The following is a 23,481-nucleotide window of genomic DNA, read 5'->3' on the forward strand; positions in this document are numbered from 1 at the left end:
AACAAAATCGTGGCTGTATTGAATGCCGACCGCCTGGAGGAGTCAACTAAACCAGAGAAGTCTCCCTGGGAGGAGGCAGGTGCTCCCATGGAAGGCACCTTTCCGGTTGCATACGAAAGATTTCTTCTCTGCGACAGCCTAGATGGAGGGCAACAAAAGGAGGCTCTTCCCTGCTCCCTCTTGCTCAAGAGCCAGTTCTTCACTTCACGGAGAGCCTTCTTAGCTGAAGAGGACAGTACCATTTTAGGCAGTCTTGAAGAAGGCGTCGGGTTATCCATAATGTAAGTTGAAGCTGGAGATACTGGAGCTGCAGGAGAGAAGTGATCAGGAAAAGTCACCAGCAGATAATTGAGTAAGGAGGCATATGCCGACGGAGGTAAAACAGGGTCTGCTACTTCCTCTTCCTCTGAAGAGATTGGCAACAGATCCACAATGGGCTGGGGGACTGGTGGGGCTTTCTGAATTAAGCCCGGGATATTGTCCAATTTGCATTTGATCGACTGAACAGAAGGATCCAAAACAGAAGGCACAACTGTCGTAGCCAGAGCAGGTAGAACCAAAGAAGACACAGGCTCTGCCGAAGATCCAAACAAAATCGGGCACTTAGAAGTGGCATTAGCCTTGGGTGCCAAAGGAGTGTCTTGCTGCAAGAGGGAACGGGATCCAATGGGAGCTCAGAAGTCGATGGGCACTCAGGAGCCGATGGGTGCTCAGATGGCAATGGGTGCTCGGGACCTAATGAGTGCTCAGGAGTTGACAAGACGCTTGGGAGTTGACGGACGCTCGTGAACCAAAGAGCGCTCAGCAAAGAGTCACTCAGAAGATGATGGACGCACAACAGATGAAAGGCACTCTGAGGGAGCCACAACAGAAGAAGCACCATGAACCACTGGAGAAGGAAGATCTGGCGCTACTGGGCAGCTTGGTGCCACAGACGACTTCTCCACCAATGAAGATTCAGGAACAGCAGATTGTACAGGTGCTACAAGCACAGGAGTTGGGCACATGGGCACTGGAGAGCGTTCCGACATCACAACCTGTCTCGGCAAGCTCTCCAAAGCAAAAGATGCGCGCTTAGAAGAAGACAAGTTCTCGATACTGAAGAGCGCCCAAGAAGTAGCGTGCTTAGAAGGTAGAACTTGTCCCATTAACGCTGGTTGATCCTGGGAGAAACGTTCCGGATTGTCCCAGAAACTACAGCAAGGAAGACGTTCTGGAGAAGCCTCTTTAGCCTTCTCAATCGGAACAGCAGAAGGATGAGGCACCGCAGCCGCATCTTTTCAGAGGAAGAGATTCGCCTAGCCATTGGCACCTAGGACTGGAGTCACTGCTGGAAATACTAGAGGACAGACTATCCACTTCCATAGAGACACCTTTCCAGTGGCACTCTGTCGTAACCTGGGAATCGCCAACAGGTACGACTGAGGGGGCGACTGCTTGTGGGCAGACCCCATCGACCTCCTTTGGGCTGACAGTTTGGCTCCTCCCAGGTTTAGGGGAGTTTGCCAGGGACCTTGGCCTAGGAGAATTGGCGGGACAGAGTCACTTCCTCCACTAACACTTCACTATCACCTTTCACATTCACTTTGTCCATTAGGACTTTAAGAGAAGCACCAATTTTCCATTGTGTCAATGAGAAATCCAAACTTGAGATTAATTCTCATTCAAGGCTGGTAATGAGGTAGGGATCGGGAGTAAGAAGCCAGGGTGCAGAGTAATCAGTACAGATTGAGACGTGGGATCAGGTGGAACAAAAGATACAGAATCAGAATTATCAGACAAAGATTTTGCCAACACCTGACTAGCTAGTCTTCTTACTACTAACTCTAGCCGCTGCTTTTTCTTTATCCCTGTCTAATTTCGTCAAATGATTATTCAAGGTCTTCCACATTTTTGGATCCCAAGAGAGACACTCATTACAGGTCAATCCAGGGAACAAATTTGACCCCTGCAAGAAGTGAAGAGAGTATGAGGGTCATAAAATGCTTTAATCAGTCTCGTATTGCAGTCTTTACTACAATGGCTAACACTTTGAGAGCCTCAGTCAGACATGGTGACAAGTCGAGTCAAAGGAAGTCCAAATAATTGTCAACAGTAATACTAGTCTTCAAAGAAAACCCGACGCTAACTAATTGTGCCGAAATACACACATAAAGCGAATACCAATGATCCAATAGGGAAGAGAAATTTCAAAAAACCACTGCTGTTAATCACTGTAACCACAGCCATCAGCCGGCAGAAAATATTGAGCTCGTTTGCTAAGCTGGGTCCTCTCTTCCCCCGAAAGTGGGCGGGGTCACTCGCCTAGCCAAAACAAAAGTAGCGTTGCCATGAATTTCAAAATTTAGCTGCTAGTAAATAGAAACTAATAGCTATCTCATTCTTGTTTTGTCCTTTGCTTAATAATACAGCCCCTAGCCGGTACTTGATGCATCACAGGCTAAGTAAAGTCCTTGAGAAATCTGGGTAGACTAGTCACAAGTTCCTGGTCATTTACTCTTTGAGTGTTTGGGGAAGCTGTCTTCTTGTTCCTTCTCTTCCATTCATATTTGACATCTTTCTTTTATTAATTCTGTTAATGGTTTGGCTATTGTAGCAGAGCCCAGCACTAATAGAAGGTCTATAGTAGCCTCTGTTCTGAATCTTCTCAATCACTTTCAAATTGGTGAGGAGCTGGATATTCAACTATTGCTTTTATCTTGCCTGCTTGCATTCATGAACCATCTTCACTAATTACATGTCTAAATCTTCCAAGATTTCATTTCAAAATTTGACATTTTCTTTAATTGATTTTTAATCCTGCTCTTGTAATCTTTCAGACTATTTCATCATTTTGAGGTGACTTACAAATCTTGCTAAAATGATAACATCATCTAAAGTAAACAAACATTTTCTATATCCCTAATGTTTGAGAAGCATTAATCTAACAAAGCGTTAAAGGCAGAAGTGAGTCCAAATGGCATGACTTCAAATTGCAGTGTTCCTTGTGTGTGCTGAAGGCTGTGAATGGTTTCGACTCTTAGTCTAAAAATTTTTTGCCAGTATATCACTAAGTAAATCTAAGATGAAAAAATATCACTTTACCTCTAACTAGTGTATATCTTGAATCTGGCATTGGCATTCTATATAGGATGATGTTGGAATTTAACTTTCTATAGTCTATCACAAGTCTCTCAATTCCATCTTTCTTTGGAACAGTAGTAATGGAGAATTATAGGAAATTTAGAAGGAATGACTTCACCATCTTTCTTCTGTTTCTTTATCAATTCATCGCTATGGGTCTTTGTATTGGTAATCTGTAATTAGGAATAAAGAATGGTTTGTTCCATCATCTAATACAGAATTTTATGTGGACATTTGTTTCTACTAATTTATCTCCTTCTATTGCTGTTACATCTCTGTATTTTCTAATACTTGAATTAATATATCTTTTGTTTCTGGAAAATCTGTTTTATTCACTTCTTCAATTCAGATGTTTGACCAGTTACAGAAAAATGCTTCTTCTAATGTTATTAATGGATTGTTAATAGGTATTCCTTTACAAAGATAATGCTGCATAAAGTGTTAGTTCGTTATCTGAGTAGTTCTGGATTTTATAAACTTCACAAGTATCATATCGTGGTTCAAACAATTATCCATTCTGACAAATTCTGGTAGCAGCCATTTAGTAAAGAACATCAAACTCCTATCTCAATACCTGTAGATGTATTTTTTTGTTAACACTTTAAGTTAAATGCCTGTCTGTTTAATATTAAATTGTGCACATTGAAAATACATCAGTGCTTGCCACAACATACCATCTTTGTTTTTTCCTGCCATTAACAATGTTGCATCTATACTAATTTATTAAGTTCTGCTATTATATCATTTATATCTACTTTATTTATTTTGTTTAACAACAGTTACCTCATTTACTAATTTCCTTCATTATCATATTTAGTTGCTACATTGCTATGTGTTCCTGTATTTATCTCTGCATAATTATCCTCATAAATGTCTTGTTCATATCTCATTCAGACACACAAGTCACGCCTATTTATTTCTGGGTCTTCTTTTGTTGGAGGGTATAATTTCTGGATGCACATCTTAACTTTCTAGTCTGTGGTGTGAAATTCCTCTTTCCGTTACCATTCATTTAATTTGAATTGTTCTCTTGATGATAGGTTATTTCTGTATGTCTTTGTCGCTTGTTGAAGAATTAGGTCTCAACAGACAAATTGATCAGATTTGGGTGAAACTTTTCTTCTTCAAGCGTAAAGCTATCACAGCTCACTTTTTTATTATCTTGTCTGCGTTAATCCCTTCCTTCATAAACCATTCAGTATAATTCCATTTCTTCATTAATTTATATGAGAACAACACCTGTGCGGAAAAGAACCATATCTTCAGAATAAACTTTCCAACAGTTTTATGTGACGAAAGTCTATTTCTAAGTTCACATTGCCTAAACTTTTTGTCTGTTTACCAGCTGCTCCTTCAATTATCTTGCTTTGACTACAGTTAGTTTGCTGCGCCCTATTGAGCGTTGTGTCGTTTATGTTATACTTTGTAGTACCTGAATCCATAAGGACAGTACATAATTTATTCTGTATTGGAATTTTAATGATAGGTAAATCCTTTCCTGATTATTTAACATCCATGGAAAATACAACTTCTTTACTCTGCAATATGGATAGTGCGGATGAACCTTCACTTCTCTATTTGCTAATTCTTCTCTTAATTTATCTTCTTGAGGACTTTCTTGTGGTATTCTGTGTGAGGATAAATTGTCATTGATTTGAGAACTTATTTGATGTTGAATGGTTCACTACTTAATTCAACTATTTCTTTATTTCCTTCTTGTGTTTAAGCTAAGCAATTCTTTGTTAAATGTCCTACTTTCTTACAAACACATTGCAGATTCTAGGTTTCTACACTCATTTGTAAAATGATTTGTATACCCGCAGTTTCGCAGGCTGTGTGGGTCTCGCCCCTTGGCGGAATAGTTCATTTGGGTTGAAGTGTTTGTGTTTGAGTTTGATACCTCTATTGGTTTGTGGTCCACTTTTTGCTAGATTGTTTCTTCCCTTTGATCTGGATTCATTTCTTTTTAGTATTTTGGGCATATTTCCCTTGGAAGGTATTTGGTCTATTTCCTGCGCGTGTTATGTAGAATTTATTATTCAGTTTAAATTAGGATTATTATTTATGACTTTCCTTTCATTTTGTGCTTCTGTTGTTCCCATAAATTCCTTGGATAGATTTATCTCTTTCCTTTGGATTTCTTCTCTCATTGTCTTCAATGTTTGAAGGCTTGTTTTCTTGGGATCAAGTTTTATTTTTCTGAAAGCTTTCTTTTCCTCTTCTCCAAGAATATTATATATGGTTCCAAATGACACGTAATTTAATACGTACCGTAGCTCAACTAGCTCTGGGCACTAGCTAAGCTGATCTTGTCTCCAAGTAATACCTGTCTTCTCTAAATCTGTTAGCTTATTTTCTCTGTGCATTCTCGCGCTTAGCATTACAAATTAACAATTGTTTTATATTGTGGGTTAAATCTAGTTAGGTTATATAAACCGTCAGTCTGATTTACTGGTTCCCAGAGTGATAAACAAATTTCTTTAAATTCTACACATAGTTATTAAGTTTTACTTCAAAAACTTGGCCAGAATTCAAAGTTTTGTAATGCGTCTCCATGTTCTGAGCTGGCAGGCAACAAGGCTTCATTTATCTTAGCTCTTTCATCTGTTATTCCCCTGAAATTATACAACTATCTCTGCATCTGCCTTCAATGATTTACAGTATAGGCTTCAAGGTCTGCTTTTTGTCAGAGTTGGAATCATCCACCTGTCCACAGGCGTGTGATTTAATTATGGCGGCCGCCTGGTTCATATTAAGAATTATGTGTCATATATTGTAGTATTGTTACTATTATTATTATTGTTAGTAGTATTAGAATGATTAACACTATTTTGGTTCTGGTTATTTGTTATTATTGTTAGTATTTCCTTTACAGCGGGTGGGAATTTGAATCTTGAAATTCGACTTCGTCTAATTGTCGACGGTCTTAAATCGTAATGTGGATGTCTAACGGTGTTCAGTAGTTCATCAAATACTCGTTGCATGTCCACACACAAAAAATTTTTTCCTCAGAGTACATCAATCAAAAAAATTTTCGTTATATTGTACCAAGATTAAAACAATTTGTCAAATTGTCACACAAAAAATTAAATTCTCTATTGAGTTCAAATTGCACAATTAAAACCTTTTCAATACTCAAAATAAATTCTTATATGAAATTGGGCATCATATCATTAAAATTCATTATAATAAGTACACAAAAATTACATATATAACTTCTCAAATAATCATCACCAACCCGAGTAAAATAGCTAATTCCTATCTAAAATTATTTAATAAATAATTAATTTATCATAGAAAGTAATGCTGGTATTTATGCAAAAAGAATTTTATTCACTAGAGAGAGTTTTCTTAATTTTCAATCTTATAGCAAGATGCAAAAAAATATATCTTCACTTATTTATTAAGAGAGAGAGTGGACAGTAAATTCCTTACTGTGTTCTTGTTGTTGATATGAAGTAAAATGTTGTTCATTCGGCGGTGAATGTTTAGCTGTCGGATCACTAAATCTGCGTTGTTTTTCGCTGTGGTTTTCCTTTCGGAATCTTGTTGAAAAGCGTACGTTGTTTCTTCAATCACTCGATGCAATGCTTCTCGCTAACACTGGGCTTATTATCGCTGTCGGCGTCTTGCTCAATTTGTTGGCGGTAACAGTTCAAAATGTTTTGGCTTAGGACACACTAAACTGTTTATTTCACCTCGGCGTTCTTGTTGTAGCTGCTATTCACTGGAGTATTTTTATTTCTTCTGATATATTTTGTTCGTCGTCGTAAAATATAAGTTCGTTTTGTGAATTTTGTTTTCCACTGTAACTTAAATAATTGCACTGATAATTTCATTAATGTTCGTTTGTTTAGTCTACTTCTGGATCCCTTTGGCTGCCACCATTTTGTTATGTTTTATTATTTCTTTTTCGTCCTTCGTTTATATGATTGCATAGATTTTAGTCTTTCTCTTCTTGTAGTTTCTTTAGGTGTCCTTCAGATGCAGCTTAATGGATGATGTGCTATCTTTGTATATTTATTATTAAATATTGATATCTCTCAAGAAAAGAGGCGTATAGAGAGCGAGATCATTAATTTCTTCACTTTAATTAGTACTTAATATTATAAGATCAGTACAAAATTAACAAGTTACAATGATAGAAGCGAATCACTCTTGAATCAGTCTATATAGGGAACACGGAGAAAGCGATTGGGAGAAGTACTCTCCCTTGGAAGGACACAGTTCTGACTCTCCTCTCCTCGTCGGTCTCCCACTTTCGTTGAACCCTCCAGGAAACTTGCTATCTGTAAATCTCACCTCCTTCTGGCCTTATTGGAGGTTAATCAGCAGGCCTCCCCTTCTGGTAGCTGATTGGAAGGACTGTAGTGGGTGTGGTTAAATCTCTCCTTAGAGGGACTTGATAGGGAGTGATCTTAGGAGGGTGTGGGAAAGACCCTCCACACCTCTCCATTGATTGGAGGTTGAGAGTATATCACTTGGGTCAACCCCTGCAAATTCCTCAGAACTTCCACGAAAACACCTTCGGAGAAAGTAGACTACCGAATCAGCTGTTGTAAGCATTTAGACTGTGCTTGACTCATGTTTTGCTTAGCTTCAATCGCGAGCCATTATTTCCCATTTTCGACTGTTTTTGTAAGCCAAGCATGATATACTGCAATGTAAACATCTCGCGTGATATATGCGACCAACAGCATTTGGCCGTTATCACTGTGTTCTTTGCCTCTCTCTTTACTCTTATTTCTCTCTCCTTCTCTCTCCTAACTTTTCTCTTTCCTCTCTCTCTCTCTCTCTCTCTCTCTCTTTTCTATTTAATTTCCCTATCTATTCTACACCACAACACTCTCACTCCTCTGCCTCATCCCTTCCTCTGTTTGCAACTGCTCTACTAATTGTGTCTTTCTTTGGAGTAATTTTGTGCTTTTTGAGATTTCTTGCTCTCGGTATCAGGTAAAGGGGAGGAGTCCAGTCACTCTACCCTACCACTCTAGCAAACTGAAGTAAAAAAGAAAAAACAACATGGACTTTAACCCCTCAAGTATTTACAGACAAGAACATACCAAAAAATTAGAAATAAACACAAATTTCGTCATACAAACCCACTTTCTGAACGCCACCACATCCTTGGCATTGCTGAGTGGTGAGTCTCACTTTAGGGCTGATGTCCAGACACCTTTCGACACCAGCTTTACAATTGGAGACAGGTAACATGGATGGAAGGTCCCTAATCACCTGTATGATGAAGAAGTCGGATTTCCAGGCCTCGAGTTTGCACCTTGCTACCGTTAGGCACAACAGGTAGCTCTGGGTTCTTTTTTCTCCATGCTTGCTTAGGTTTAAGCATGGAGAAAGGTTTCTTTCCTGGAAGTTAGCCTCCCCTTATGTCTTTACTGTAACGCCATTTTGCCCATTAGTATGTAAACAGCAGGTGGATTTCTGCTTTTTCTTGGAGAGATCTGGGACTTCTGATATGTCCATGCCAATTAATATCCGGACCTGCTTGCTCTGTAGTTCGAGGTCCTAAGAGATTTTCTCTCTAGTTAAACTTCGTATCCTGCTGTTCTTAGTCTGGTATATCAGATGTTTTCCAGCCTCTCCCCTGACAAGAGGGTTCTTTCTTTGCTCTCCATCAGAGTTCTTGGATGCTTCCGTTCCTTGAGTGGTTGTCAACAAGACTAGAATCATCTCGAATTATTGGTGTTGGAGACGAAGTATCTCTTTGGCCAAAGCTGTTTGTCAGCAGGTTGCGGTGTTTTGCTCTCGTACTTTTGCTATGAAGCTTCTTTCTACCCTGGTTTTTGCAAGGCGTGGTCAACCCTCAACCAGGGTTTGGTTCTAGGAGTAGATATCTCCTTTTTGAGGGAGATCTTTTTTACTCCTGAAAAGGTTCAACAGCCTTTCTCTCTTGAGAATTCAAACCTGTATGAGTCTTTTCAAGGTTTGTCAGACATAATCTGGGCTTTCATATGTATGGCACTTGGGAGATTGGAGATTTGTTTGTTCAGACTTTTCCTGAATTTTGCAATGAGATTCAGAACTGTCAGTCACGTCAGTTTGAACCTTTCTCATTATCCTCACTGAAGGACTTTTCAGTAGTGATTCTTGCGAGATACTACTGAGTTGTGTTTGAGTGCTGCAGTACTATCTTGACAGAAATCAACGCCTCAGATTTGTATGTCAACAACTCTTCAGATAGGACTAACAGAGTTAAGGAAGTTTTCCCATTACACTTACCTCCTGACTTTGTAAGTCGATCCATGGGCATTATCTCTTCCAGTGTGGAAGGAGAATTGAAGCCCAGATAAGATCTCATGATAGTAGGGGCATCACCCTATACTTTGCACTCAGTGGGAACTTGTCAGCTTTCAGATACGGTGTTATTTACGGAGAGATGATCAGGTATGATCTCCCGCACATTGTTTTACCTGTAGAATGTTGCCCACTAGCCTAGGACATGCTTTGCATGGACTGGTGGTGGTTGTTCAGTGGGTTGGATAGTGAGCCCAGCTCACCTATGGGACATGTAACACCTTGTCCAGCATCCTGTTGGCAGAAGACAGGTTAGGACTGACTGGCTCTCTCATTTTCTTTGTTACTTTCTGGTAAATGGAGGGTTAGTGTGCCATTCCATATACTGTACAAGCTGGACAAATGTGAGAGCAGGTTAGCTTTCTGACTGAGTACCAGTCTTTTCATTGGCAATGAAGGGGTGCAAGTTCCCTCTCTCGCTTTGCAGGGGGAGAGAAGGACAGACAATAAAGCAAGCTCATTAATCGTATTTACCTGTTTTATTGTCTCTGACCCTTCAGTGTGTGTTCTTATAGCCTGATTGAGTAATGGCATACAAAGCCTCTACTTAATAGTCCAGAAGTCTAGCATCTGCTACATCCATATGTGCAGTACACTATAGATGTGGGGTCCCTTCCTCTGCTCCTAAATGGACCAGGAAGGTACACCCCAGGGTGGGCGATTCTACCAGTCAGTTCAGAGAGTACCGAGATTCCTCCCCCCAAACGGGTAAGTCTCCTGTGTAAAGAATGAAGGTTTGTATTATTGTTGAAAGAAAGAAAATTATAAAAGTAATTTGTATTTTTCCTAACATACAAACCTGAAGTTCTTCACATTAATGGCCCACCTCAGCCACCCTTCACTCTGGTACCTGGGCTGGAAGGCTAAGTGGAGTGCAGACCAACAGGTGAACAGGGCTTCACCCTGCCTGTTGGTAGTTAACTATTAGTTTGAATGGCCATGGTAGCTCACATTCACAAGCTAAATCCCTACACAGAGAGCTTCTGGTTTGTATGTTAGGAAAAATACAAATTACTGTTAAAATTGAATTTGGTTAAAGCTATGTTTACACATTACCAGTTTTTCAATTTCCATAATCTCATTTTCAGTTGGCTGCTCGTGGGGTAACGATACAACCATCAAGCTTCATGTATGGTCCTGATCAGTTGATTCTGTATGCTCTTGGAGGTAAATTTGTTCATGTTTTCTCATCTATTGATGTGTCAGAAATTCAGTGTAATATTAGTACAGTCACCACCCTACTTATGAACATTCAAAGATATAAACAGACAGGGTCACAAATTAAAATTGTTTCCAATTTAACTTGTACTTTGATGGATTCCCATTTTCTATATTCCCTCTCCCCATAGAAAAGTTTTAGTGTGTATTTTTGTCAGTAGATGGCAGTGTGCATTGTTTACTTTGTGAACTTCAATGCCAGATGCTGCTCCTGCAAAATTCTCTCAAAGTTCATAACCTTCAAAGCATAAAAAAATAATAAATATTGAATGTTGCATAAATCTAAATTTTATTTTTTTCTTTTTACCTTTCTAACATCCAAAGCAATTCTTTATGATACTGCATGATTTAAAGTACAGTGAAAATAGTATAATCTATGGCACCTGAGTTAACTCTGGAACATGAACATCAAGAAAAATTATGCACCAGCCTAACTTACGAACAATTCAAGGCAGGAACAGCCGTCTGGAACGTAACTCATTCGTAAGTTGGGTAGTGACTGTAATATCCTTTATATTATACTGTACTGTAATTTGTGCTATTGAGTTGAAGATCCTGCATCCAAAACATTTGCCAGATTTCGTGTCAACTTTTTAGCAACCATTATTTAGAGTTGAGTATGTAAGGTTATTAAAATATTAAAATTGAGATATGGTAACACTGGAATGAATTTAAGTTTATGAGATTTATCTTTTAAATAGTGGTTTACAGTGATAGGTTTCTGTTTCCTATCATTAGCAGTCATGGCTTGGACCACTGACAGAGGGTCTCTTGTTCGTCGATTTTTCATAAATTGTATTTTCATATAAGTAACTTACCAAGTTATTACATAGCTATAGTTTCTAACTGGCACGGCAGGCTTTTTTAAAAAATTGCCATAGCACTTCGATGTTTAGTATAGGTGACAAGCCCCACCCACTAATGGGAGTACTGGAAACAACTTAGCAGAAAACCTCATTCTGTTTCTGCCATGCTCTTGAGTAACATTGGGGGTTTGCTGCTGCTTTTGTTTACTGATTTTTGGTTGTATGGCTGGATTTTGGTAAAATATTATCACTTATTTGAGTAGCATTCAAGCTTTAATAGCTTTCAGGATCATTTTTCTAGTTCTTGGTAATTATTATGTCTGATTCAAGTTCACCTAGTTTTGCTATTGTAGCAAAAGTTGCGAAACCAGATTAATCAAATCTTCATATGATTCACATACAATTTGTAGTAAATGTAGTGGGCAGAAATATAGTAGGGAGAAAACTTGTGCTAATTGTAATGATTAGCAAGAGTAGAAGGTACTTAATCTCAACTAGACAAGTTAGAGAGGGATATGAAAAGGGAAGCGGCCTCTAGAGCCTAGAAAGGAGCTTCCCTTAGCCTAGTATTCTACACTACCCTTGGTTAGAAGATAGCTCTGCTATTCCTTCTTCGCTTTGTCCTAATTTTTCTCTTGCTACTAGCCCTCCTACTTTTAATCCACCTACTCCTGCACCTGGCTTCCTCACTTCTGAACCCGATGCCATTGCCAGTCTAGAGCCTAGGTTTCACAAGAAAATTATCCCACTAGTGAACACAGTGGCGGAGTTGGGTGCGTCACTGAAGGCGTTTAAGGGAAAATGTATTCAGACAGGGCCACATCCCACAAAATGATAGTGTTGTGCAAGTGGAGGAGGTGACTACTTGTCCTCTCGGTTCTCATAGACCACCTGCTCCCCTAAACCTGGGAGAAGCCATAACTGAAAGTCCAATGGAGGCCAAGGGTTTTGGCCCATGGGTAGTTGCCCCCTCAGTCAAACCTGTTGCGCGTTCCCAGGTATCGGCAGACATCACTGGAAAGGCATCTTCACAGGAGAAAGTGTTATGCAAGTGGAGGAGGTGGCTTCTGGTCCCCTGGTTATCGTAGATGAAGGTCTCTGTCCTGCTGCCCTAAACCTGGGAAGTCCAAGGGAGGCTGGTGGGGTTTGCACATGGGTTGTTGCCCCCCCTCAGTCGAACCTGTTGCACAAATATACCAGGTTTTGCCAGACAGCCGCTGAAAAGGCATCTTGGATGTGCACCAGTTGTCGTCTAACTCTCAAGACTCCAGCCTGGACTTGGAAATGCCGCAAGTGCTTTCTAGTTTCGTCTCGTCCATTGAAGAGGCACGCAGATGATGCTGGCCCCTCTTCCCCTCCTTGATGTGGGACCACCTTGACGTAGTGAGGGGCCTCTTGAACCCCAGGAATTTGTTCCTGGGTTTGAGTCCAAAAGTCCCATATACCATTATATATTTATTTGGATTAATTTGTGTGGAATTTTCCACTTTAGCTAAAATTTATTGGACCTGATAAATAGGAAAAGATATCATAGCTGGGAATAGGTTTATATGTGAAGCTAAATGGTGAGAAATGTTGTAGGACCATCAACTGCCCGATAATGTTCGGACTTGAAAGTTATCACATTGAGGCTCTGGTCCTTGGGGATAGCACTCTCAGCATTCTATGCAGCTTGTCCATAACATGATTAGGATGGGGATGATTGTATTCTAGTAATATTGTCAGTCCTAGCAAGCGGGTTTGGCATACACTTGAGCCACCCTAATCATGCTGTGCCATCCCTTGTGGGGTAGGGTAGGGAGTGGACATTTGGGAGTCAGTTCTCACTTGTGCCATTGGTGGAAGAATAAACTCCATGAAAGGCTGATGATATCTTTTTAAGGTTTTAATTTATTTATTTTTTTTTATTTTTTTATATATTGTACCTCAATCTGTATGCTCAGTAGTTTTAAAGATTTAAGTACCCCTGGGCCCGTGGTGGTAGCTGATGGTAGCGACTCGGCACAGTTGACAACCTCTGGAACCTCCTCTGGCAACCTCTTTCTGGAAAAATCAGAAAAAAATACTAATGTAATTACACTGGAGCCCTATGCTCCAATAAAAAGCAAATATCTTAATCCAACCTTGACTGAGAACTTCTTTGGGGTGAAAGTTGGTCAAGACTCCATCTTTGGGAGTGAAAAGTTGGTCAACTACTGAAATGTCATTCAGACAAATAAAAGAGCAGATGTGGTTGATAGAAACCACAACAAAAAATCAATCAGAAAATTACCTAACTATAAAAAATATTGATAATATAAAAGTACATATAAAAAACCATGACAATAGAACAGTATACAAGGTACCATAGTACCCCCTGATAATGATGAACCAATAGAAAAGAATATATTGCTGGATTCCCTTAAAAAAAAGGTACAACAATGTACAAGATTGCAAAATATACAAGATAGCCAGTAGATGGAGTAATGGAAAAACACTGAGAATAGCAAAGATAAAATTTGAAGGCCGTGAATCGCCCTTAAAAATTAAAATCTTGGGCCAAAGCATAGAACTGAGACCGTATGTTCCAAAACCACAACAGTGCCAAAACTGTAGTACGTATGGACATACAAGGAAAAATTTCCATAATACATCTATATGTGCGCACTGTGGATCTGACAAACATACTACACAATGGAGATGTGGTGAACCAAAATGCGTGAACTGTGGACAAAATCCCCATGTAAGATCTAAGGAGTGTATTTATTATATATACAATACAGAATTAAAATTACTTCAGGTAAGGACAGGAATGCCTATAAAAGAGGCCAAATTAGAATTAAAAGTTAGAGGAATGCATGATCCCGCTAGGAAATGAACGTTTTCTACTGTAATAAGATCAAACAATGAAACAAAATTGGAAATAGATAAGAGTAACAAAACCTTGATAGGTCAGTCTCAAAGAAAAATAACCACTTTGCAAGAAGAAACTAATATAGCAAAGTACCAAGAAATATATACATATATTTGCTCAAATTCATTTGAGATATTAAGAGAAATGGAAGCACTAGAAGATAATACAAGCAACACAGAAATATTAGAAGATAGTTATGATGAACTAGAAGCTAAAGGAAAAAAAAAGGCCTTCAGAGAGAACCCCACTCAAGACCAACAAAAAGCCAACTGTTATTAGAGATACTGTACATCCATTAAAATAAAGGCAGGAGACCCTAAGAAAGAGCATAAACCAAAAAATTATAAGAATATACCTTTGTATCCTAAAGTAACAATAAAACTAATGGAAACAGATACCCAGAATATTAAAGAGATAGTAGAGGAACAAACCATTGACAAGAATGATTATGTGATGGGAGAAGAGATTACTCCATCACCAGTACAGTGAACCCCCCGTATTCGTGTTCTCACGATTCGCGGACTCACATATTCACGGATTTCTCTTTGGAATGTACCTACCCATTATTTGCGGAAAATTCACCCACTCACGGTATTTTTCACTGAGAAATGTTCACTTAATACTGTATTTTCATCTCATTTTCATGACTAAATGCACTTTTTGTGATAAAACTATTAAAATTCTCAGGTAATGCTCGAGTTACGATAATTCACCTTAAGATAATTCAATTTTGCAATGGGGTAAGCAATTAATACCGATACTACAATGTTATTCATAAAATATTTTTAAATTTCGCGCAGGCGCAGGCAGCAGCGTAATCAGGCAGTGAGAGAGACCAGATTACAACAGACAACTTTTCCTCCATCTCTTTATCCCATCTAGCTAAAAAAGTAAAAGAGAATGATAAAAGTATTGTTAGTAACGTTATACTCTTGCATAAGTGCATGCAGCCATAAACGACCAAGAAACTGTTGTTTTGCTTATAACCGAATCAGATAACAACAGCCATTTACTGTATTTCAACCATCATACGGTAATAAACAATTGCCATATGTTATGGCACAAATGACGTTAAGTAGAATAGGACTGATATATTTTTACATTAGACCCTTATTCGGTATGGATAAAAGATAGTCAAGGAAATATACTGCTAAATTTAAACTGCAAGTTGTAGCTGAAGCTGAGAAAACAATGTTCAAGCTGCTAATGACTATACTGTACTGTAAATTATCGTGCATAGGCAACATGGATGAAATTCGATCGTAATTAAAATGGGAGAGAAGGTATTTTAATCAAAACTATTGGGCATGAAAGAACACGTTACTGTTATTTTTACGCCGATAAACGATAAATACGTGAAGCTCGTATTATGATGAAATCAAGTGAAAATAGTGAACGGAATCTTGATTTTTTTACAAAAAAAAAAAACACCTCCAAACAGCGATCGTCAATCGTCACCAATTAACGAAAATAATAGATAAATTAATTTCACAACGAGATGTATTTTAGTTATATTTCGACTTAGAAACACTGTATAATAAAAAATAACCTAGTTATATTTTGACTTAGAAACACTGTATAATGAAAAATAACCTTGCCCATTATAAATAAAGTATCTAGACTCTCTAGAGATTCATTTACGCTAACTAGAAGCAAGAAAAGTGCTCTGAACTGAGTTGAATGCTGCGAAATAAACACCGCGTAAACATTTCCAAACCAAAACACTGAGCGCTATGAATGCAATTTTTAATACAAAAGCAATATAAGAATATATACAATATTATTGGATACAGTGAATTAAGGCATAACATTTTAAAAGATCCATGGAAAAGATGCATATCTATTATGTTGATGTTTGTATAATACGATATGCGAATATAGAGTACAGTATAATGTAGGCTACGCTACCGTGTATGTATACAATATACCATAGTTCAGGCTGCATGAACCTCCAGAATTAGCTGATATTAATAATCACTATACCATGTATGTAAAGAGTACATTTTATAGTGTAGGCTAGGCTACCGTATATGTATACAGTACATGGCACTGAATACCCTGGTGTAGGCCAGGCTATGTTCGAGATATATTTAGGCATTTCTTACGTTTTTTCCAACAAATGATGACTTCTTTTGGAACCTATCCCCATCATAAGTAGGATAATACGTGTATAAGCATTTTTAGTTTGTTTTGTGTGTGTTTGAACTATCAAAATAGGCAGTTCTAAATGTTTTTAGAAGGGTTCTAAGTATTCACTGGTTTTAGCTATCCGGGGGGGCGTGTGGTATGCATTCCCCTGCGAATACGGGGGGTTTACTATAATAGGGGCAGCAAGAGTAAATGAAAAAACAACACATGAAAACACATGTGGATGTAATGAATGTTTCATTGAACTGTGCAACAAAAACAAAATCATAACAAAGGACAGTTTAACAAATACTGTACGAAATTATATTAGATACAGAAATAAAGAAACTACTAGTTTAGACACTCAAGAAAAGGGCTGTATGTGCATTGGACACCTAATATCTTATAAAGAAAAACAAATAAATATCGTAAATAAAATATTTGAAAAAATTCAAATTGATGATCCACAAAAAGGAAATAACACTTGAACATGCTAACGTACTATTTTCAATAATTATATTATACAATGGAACATAAATGGTCTACAGACCAGATTACATTTGTGTGAAATACAAGGGAATAAGAACCAATAATATTATGTTAACAACATGTCAACAAAACAATATTAACAATAGGTAAATATACCTTAGTATCTACATCTAGAGAAGAAGGAAATTTAGGTACTGCTATATATGTACATCAAAGTAAGTTATGACTGAGTACCTGTAAAATTTACTGACTTGCAAATATCAAGTATTAAAATGCAAATAAAAAACGATAATTACATAATTTATAATTTATACAACCAACCTAATAAAAATTACGACATTGATAAACTTAAAGATTTACTTAATACCAAGGAACTTGCATTAATAGTAGGTGATTTTAATGCTCACAACCTAATATGGGACTGTAATTGACAAACTCAAATAGAACAAGGAGTAAAATAGAAGAGTTCATGGATTCAAAGACATGTGCTTTATAAATGAAAATAGCACATATTTTTCAAAAGTACATGGAATATTTTCCTCAGTAGACTTAACTCTATGCACAACAAGTGCAGTTGACAGATTAGATTGGAATACAGTTGATGACTTTCACACCAGTGATCATTTCACGTTAAGTACAATGAAGAATGGTAAAGCACCAGATCCATCAGAGTTCCAAATTGAAATGATCAAATTACTAGGTACAGAGAGGGAGAAATGGATGCTGGATTTATTAAAAGCTATATGGGAAGAGGAAGAAATGCCAAGGGACTGGGAGGAGAGTCTAATGGTATATATATATACAAGCAGAAGGGTCTGTGGTCTGGTTGTGGCCTGGTTCCAAGAGTGTTGGATTTAAGAGGTCGGACTGTAATAGTAATAGTAATACTGTAGAAGGGATATTGATTGTAAATGTAGTACAGTATATGTCGCAATTTAAGGGGGGCATGCTGACTGCTGTATTTCAAGGAATTATTGAATTTTAGTTATTAACAGTTTTCAACTGCTTTATTTTTAAATAAACATATCCTGAAGCGATAATGCTAAAAACAAGTTTTTAGATTGGTTTATTGACAATTTTGTTCATTGCTTGAATGGCACTGTGAACAACAAATTGTAAAAAAGACTTGTAAAAAATGTCTGTATGAATAATTCAAGATAGGATCAGGTAAGTTATACATTGTTTTGGGTGTTTTATGTGTAAATAAACATATCTAGAAACATTATTGCTAAAAAAAATATTTAGATTGGTTCATGGACAGTTTTGTTCATAGCTTGTATGGCACCGTGAACAACAAATTGTAAAAAGTGTAAAAGTCTATGAATAATCCTGGATACGATCAAGTTTGAGGTATACACTGTTTTGGACTGTTTTGTGTAAATAAACATATCTAGAAACATTATTGCAAAAAAAAAAAAAAATTAGATTGGTTCATGGACAATTTTGTTCATCGCTTGTACAGCACTGTGAATGAAAAGTTGTGAAAAAAGAACGTAAAACAAGTGTGAAAAAAATGTATTCAAAATATTTGTCACCCAATAAAATATCCCATTCTGTCAATGGGACATGTCAGAAAAAACAGGTTATAGTGATATAGGGATAACTGTTCAAGATGGGATTTTTGAAAGCCCAAAAATATTTCTGGGATCGACCTGTGTCGCCGAGTGAAATGTCCCATATAGCACACATTTCTAGGTATAAATATTTGTTAGATATACCAGAGAAAAAAGCTATACAGCTAATAGGATGCCAGAGTTACTACCTCTGGAGCGATCATCCTTATAGGATGTCGGTATGTCATCTAGGAGCGAGTGGAAGCCACTACCACAGATGCTTAAGCCAAACAGATCTCTCCCTTCCCGAAACCCCTCTACCTAAGGGGTGCCGTTACAGCGGTCCTTCTCCGCTCACTACTACTAATTCTACCCAGAACCATCATCCCTTCATAGCACGCTTCCACGTTCACACACGTCGTTTTTGCTCGTGTTATTTTTGCTTCCTTTTGCCCTATTTTGGCTTTCTGGTTTTTCGCTATGGCTTCGATGGATCAGGATGCATCTTCATCTAAGTTGAGTATTCAAATTTGTTGTTTTGGGACTCGGTTGGACTAATTATGTCCCGTTTAATTACTTACGCCTGGTCGGCTCGGAGCCACCATTTTCGTGTTCGCTCGTGGCTGTAGTCCCCAGCCTCATCATGCTCTCATATCTTCTGTCATCTTGGACGTTTGAAGATTATTTATTTATGCTCCTATTTTATAATGATAGTTTCAATTTTCGCTCGTTCTGACGCGCTCGACTGTTATTATATTTTAGAATAGTGGAAAGTGAGGCCTAGCCTAGCCTTTCCTTCATGTTCTGTGTGTAGGTGCATTTTTAAAATATTTTATTATATTTCAATGTGATTATGTATCAATATCCTTTCGTCTGATTTTGGGTAGTGTTTTATGTTAGCCTACCTGACCAGTTTGGCTCTGTCGAATCTCGGAAGGTAGGCTAAGCTGGCCCCAGATTTTCTCCCTACCAAGGCTTCTAGGCCTAGGTAAGGTAGGTTTTCTTGGGTGGCCTTTGTTCGAGTTTTGGGTGCATGCCCGTCCTCCCTGACCAGTTTGATTCATCAAATCTCGGAAGGTGTGGTTCGGTGCTAGCGCCCCTTTCTCGTTCGTCTCTCTGGCGTGTCCTAGCCTCCATGACCAGGTGTTTACTTCGGAAGGTTAGGCTAGGCCATAGATATTATTATTATCTATTTCGCCTTCCTGTGTTTATCTCACTCCCATTTTATCAGACGTGGTCTACCTGGCTCTCCCTTTGGGGCATTTTAGAGCAACGCTCATTTGCCCCTTTCGGTTGAGATGACGCTTCGTGGAAGGTGCTTAGCCACCTGACCTGTTGCAGTCGCCATGTTTTCTCTACCCCTGCTTCTCCGCTGTTGCGCCATCCGGATCCGTTCCGGCGGCTATCGTTAGCTCGCTGTTTAGTTCCTAGTAGGAACAATAGCTTGAGCGTCGTTGCCTTCTGTTTACGGCGGAATTGTAGAGATGCCGGGCTGAATGCTATTTTCAGTGTTAATTATTATGTAGTTTCCGTGAGCGGTGTTCTGGGAAATCAGTCCCGGAACCTTCGCTCCTGCGACTAGCCCTCCCCGGTTGTTGATTTCTGTGTGGTTATTTTACGAGACGCTCCGGCGTCATCGGAATTGTTTTCCGGTGTGATCGACTTCAGGCTTGGCCTCCCTGTTCAGATTGTATTGGAACGTTCCACCGTAACCCCAGTTCTCAACTCCGTCGTGGAGGGGAATATTATTACTTTAAGTTTTATTAGTTTAGTTTTTTACCACAGCCGTGAAGCTGTTCCGGCGCTATCTCCTTGATACTCATGTATCAATTCCTCTTACAGGTGGTTCATTGTCAGGAGCCAGGCTGTAATGCCTATCTTCAGCAACCCTGTGGCCACGTAGCATGCAGGTCAGCATGCCAGCTGCGCAGTCGAGGTGGACGATCATCTCGTCTGGCATCCAGATGGCTGCGATGTGTGCTACGCCCTTTATCTAGATGTGATTGATGATTCGGTACGTTAACCTTTTAACATACACGCATGAATATTTCAAGCAGCTTCGAAGTATATCTGATTTAACGAAAGAATCTATTCGTCAATTACTTATATTGACATTATATCTGGTTGCAGGTCCCTCAGTCCCGTCAAGCCTCATCTCTGGCTACCTTGAAGATCTGGGTCGGCGGCTTCGGTCGCAACGTTGGTCAGGGACGCCCCTATGTACTGGCAGAGGACATTTGCAACATCCTCTACCCTATGGCCAGGTCCTCTGCAGCAGTAGCCCCCGAAGTTGCGGAGCCCCTGATCAACAGGATTAGGCTCGAGACCCAGGTCCTGCCGGAAGAACATCAAGAAACTGTGGGGAAGTGGCCGAGGAAGTGGCCAACATCAACCTCAACATCGAACCGATGGCCATCGACCTGGAGGAGGAAGGTAGGGATGTAAGTGAGGCAGGTAAATTTAAAAATTCAATGTCTCTTAGTTCTCCTGCGTCTTCGTCTTCATCCTTCCTCGGTTTCTCTAAGGTCGGTGATCCCCAAGGTGAAGTCCTTAATGAAGACGAAGACTTTACCTAGTGTCAAAACCCCTGAAAATCCCAACCATGCCGAGTTCCGCCAGGTCGTCGTTGGCCCCTAAACCTTCGACTTCCTCCCAGAAGGCTACTCCCCCTTCTAAGGGGTCGAGATCCAAGGTAAGCAGGTCTAAGAAACCTGATTTTGACCCTGAGGCCTTCGCGGAAGCTCTGATGAAAAAGCTGTCTGAGCAGGTCAACTCCCAATTTGAGACGATGTCTCGAGATCTCGCCTCGAGTCTTGAGACATCAGGCAAGTACGTCCAGTCTTTGGTGGAGAGACTGAAAACTCAGGAGGAGTCGCTTGCCGGACTAGTTAGTTCCGGTCCGGTACAGCAGCAAGGTTACTCCATCCCAGATGCCTCGAAGCTGCCTGCTTATGAGGACTGTAACCCTTGGCGTCTCGCCTTTAATGCCCCCTTTGCGAATGGTAAGTTAACCATTGAAGGTTGTGGCACCCGCCTCTGGAAGACTACGAGTTCTTCCCGGCGGATCTTGTTTTTCCTTTCCCGGGATACGCCCGTTTATCGGAGGAAGCCCTGGTGAGGGAGGACAAGGTCCCCATGGAGACAGTGATCTTCCCCAGGGATCAAGCGCAGTCGGCATGGGTCAGAATTCTTTCTGACTGGGAGTGCGCTAACACTAAGTTGACTCCACACAAGGGGCGGTATATGATGTTCGTGGTCCACGAAGACATCCCCACCCCTTGTACATCCAATTTGCAGAACTGACTCTTCAGGCCGGAACAGAGGATAAGCCGATGCCACAGCTTTGTGAGACGGACCCTACATCTCTTCTCTTTCCGGGAGACCTGGATTGCTGGGTTGGGGCTCCTGAAACATTCACTGTAGGTGCGCTGGATCCAGTGCGCTTCAGATCTTTTCGAGCAGTTGCCCAGGATTCGGAGTCTCTGATTAAAGCAGAGTATGATGCTAGGTGCCGTCTCAGCAGGTCCATCAACTCCGTCACCTCGGCGGAGTTGACATCTGCTGTCTACAAGGACGAACCTCTGTTCAGGATCCTAACTAAGTCACTCCTGGCCTTGTTCCAGAGTGACTTATACGATTTTGTGATGGCAAGACGGAACTGCCGGAAACATGTGCTGGCTGATGCTACCATCCGACATGAGCCGAATAAGCTCATTAAATCTTCTGTCTGGGGTATTAACCTCTTTCCTGAGGACGCGGTTCATTCCGTCATCAGCGAGACCTCCAGGGCCAATCAAAACCTTAGAATTCGTTGGGGACTTCCTTTCAAGAGGAAGTCTTCTGAGTTTTCAGGCCCTCAGCCTAAAGGTAGAAAGAGGACAAGGAGGTACCACCCATACAAGGCACCCCAGACCCAGACAGTCGTCCAGGCAGTTCCAGTCACTCAGATTTCACAGCCTTCCACCTCCAAGGGACATCCCCAATATGTTTTGATGAACCAGCCAACTCACCACCCTGCTGGTTCAGCAACTTATGTAACCTCTCCAGCCTTCAACCCCGCCTATGCGTCTCAGGGGTCCTTTCAAGGCTACCGCCAGTCTAGGGGCCTTAGAGGTCGAGGAGGTTTTCGATTTAGGACCGGATCCAGACTCCAGTCTAGAGGCAGAGGTTCAAGAGGAGGCAGAGACAATAAGCCCTCTAACAAATGAGCCTCCTCAGGTAGGTGGGAGCTTTCGCCTCTACAGGGACCATTGGACTTTCAGTCCATGGGCCCACAGTATTGTTTCAAAGGGTCTAGGGTGGAGCTGGATAGAGGGGCCTCCTCCACCAGTCAGATTCTATCAGACCCCAACACTGGATCTGTTAGAATATGCAAAAGACCTTCTTTTAAAGAAGGCAATAAAGAGAGTCAGACATCTAAAATTTCAAGGACGCTTGTTCAGCGTGCCAAAGAAAGACTCAGACAAAAGAAGAGTGATATTGGACCTATCAACTCTGAATTCTTATATTCAATGCGACAAGTTCCGCATGTTGACCGTCTCTCAGGTGAGGACCTTACTTCCCCGTGGGGCCATCACCACCTCTATAGATCTTACCGACGCTTACTATCATGTCCCGATAGCGAGAAACTTCTCTCCCTATCTAGGGTTCAGACTAGGCAAACAGGCTTACTCCTTCAGAGTAATGCCTTTCGGGCTCAACATAGCACCCAGGATCTTCACCAAACTAGGAGAAGCTGTGGTACAGGAACTGAGGTCTCAAGGCATCAGGCTCGTGGCTTATCTAGACGACTGGCTAATGTGGGCTCCCAACGACACCGAGTGCTGGAAGGCGACCAGAAAGGTCATTCAGTTTCTAGAGTATCTAGGATTTCACATAAATACAAAGAAATCTTGTCTGATTCCGGCATCCCGATTTTAGTGGCTAGGTATCCAGTGGGATTTAAACACCCACAAACTTT

The 23,481-nt window shown here is 40.1% G+C and overlaps 1 protein-coding gene across 2 annotated transcripts in view; it reads left to right on the top strand.

The window, feature by feature from the left end:
- The window catches only part of Mfe2 (peroxisomal Multifunctional enzyme type 2), a 130,561-nt gene that overhangs the window by 74,011 nt on the left and 33,069 nt on the right, over window positions 1–23,481 (top strand). For both annotated transcript variants that reach the window (XR_010850420.1, XM_067088388.1), the window contains exon 9: window positions 10,524–10,602. Coding sequence is in view for 1 of the 2 variants with exons in the window: in XM_067088388.1 (XP_066944489.1) it covers window positions 10,524–10,602 (79 nt within the window). In the remaining variant the exon portion in view is untranslated. The remainder of the gene's footprint in view (window positions 1–10,523; window positions 10,603–23,481) is intronic.

This window comes from Macrobrachium rosenbergii, chromosome 44 (genome assembly GCF_040412425.1).
Source record: "Macrobrachium rosenbergii isolate ZJJX-2024 chromosome 44, ASM4041242v1, whole genome shotgun sequence".
In the NCBI taxonomy this organism is placed as follows: domain Eukaryota; kingdom Metazoa; phylum Arthropoda; class Malacostraca; order Decapoda; family Palaemonidae; genus Macrobrachium; species Macrobrachium rosenbergii.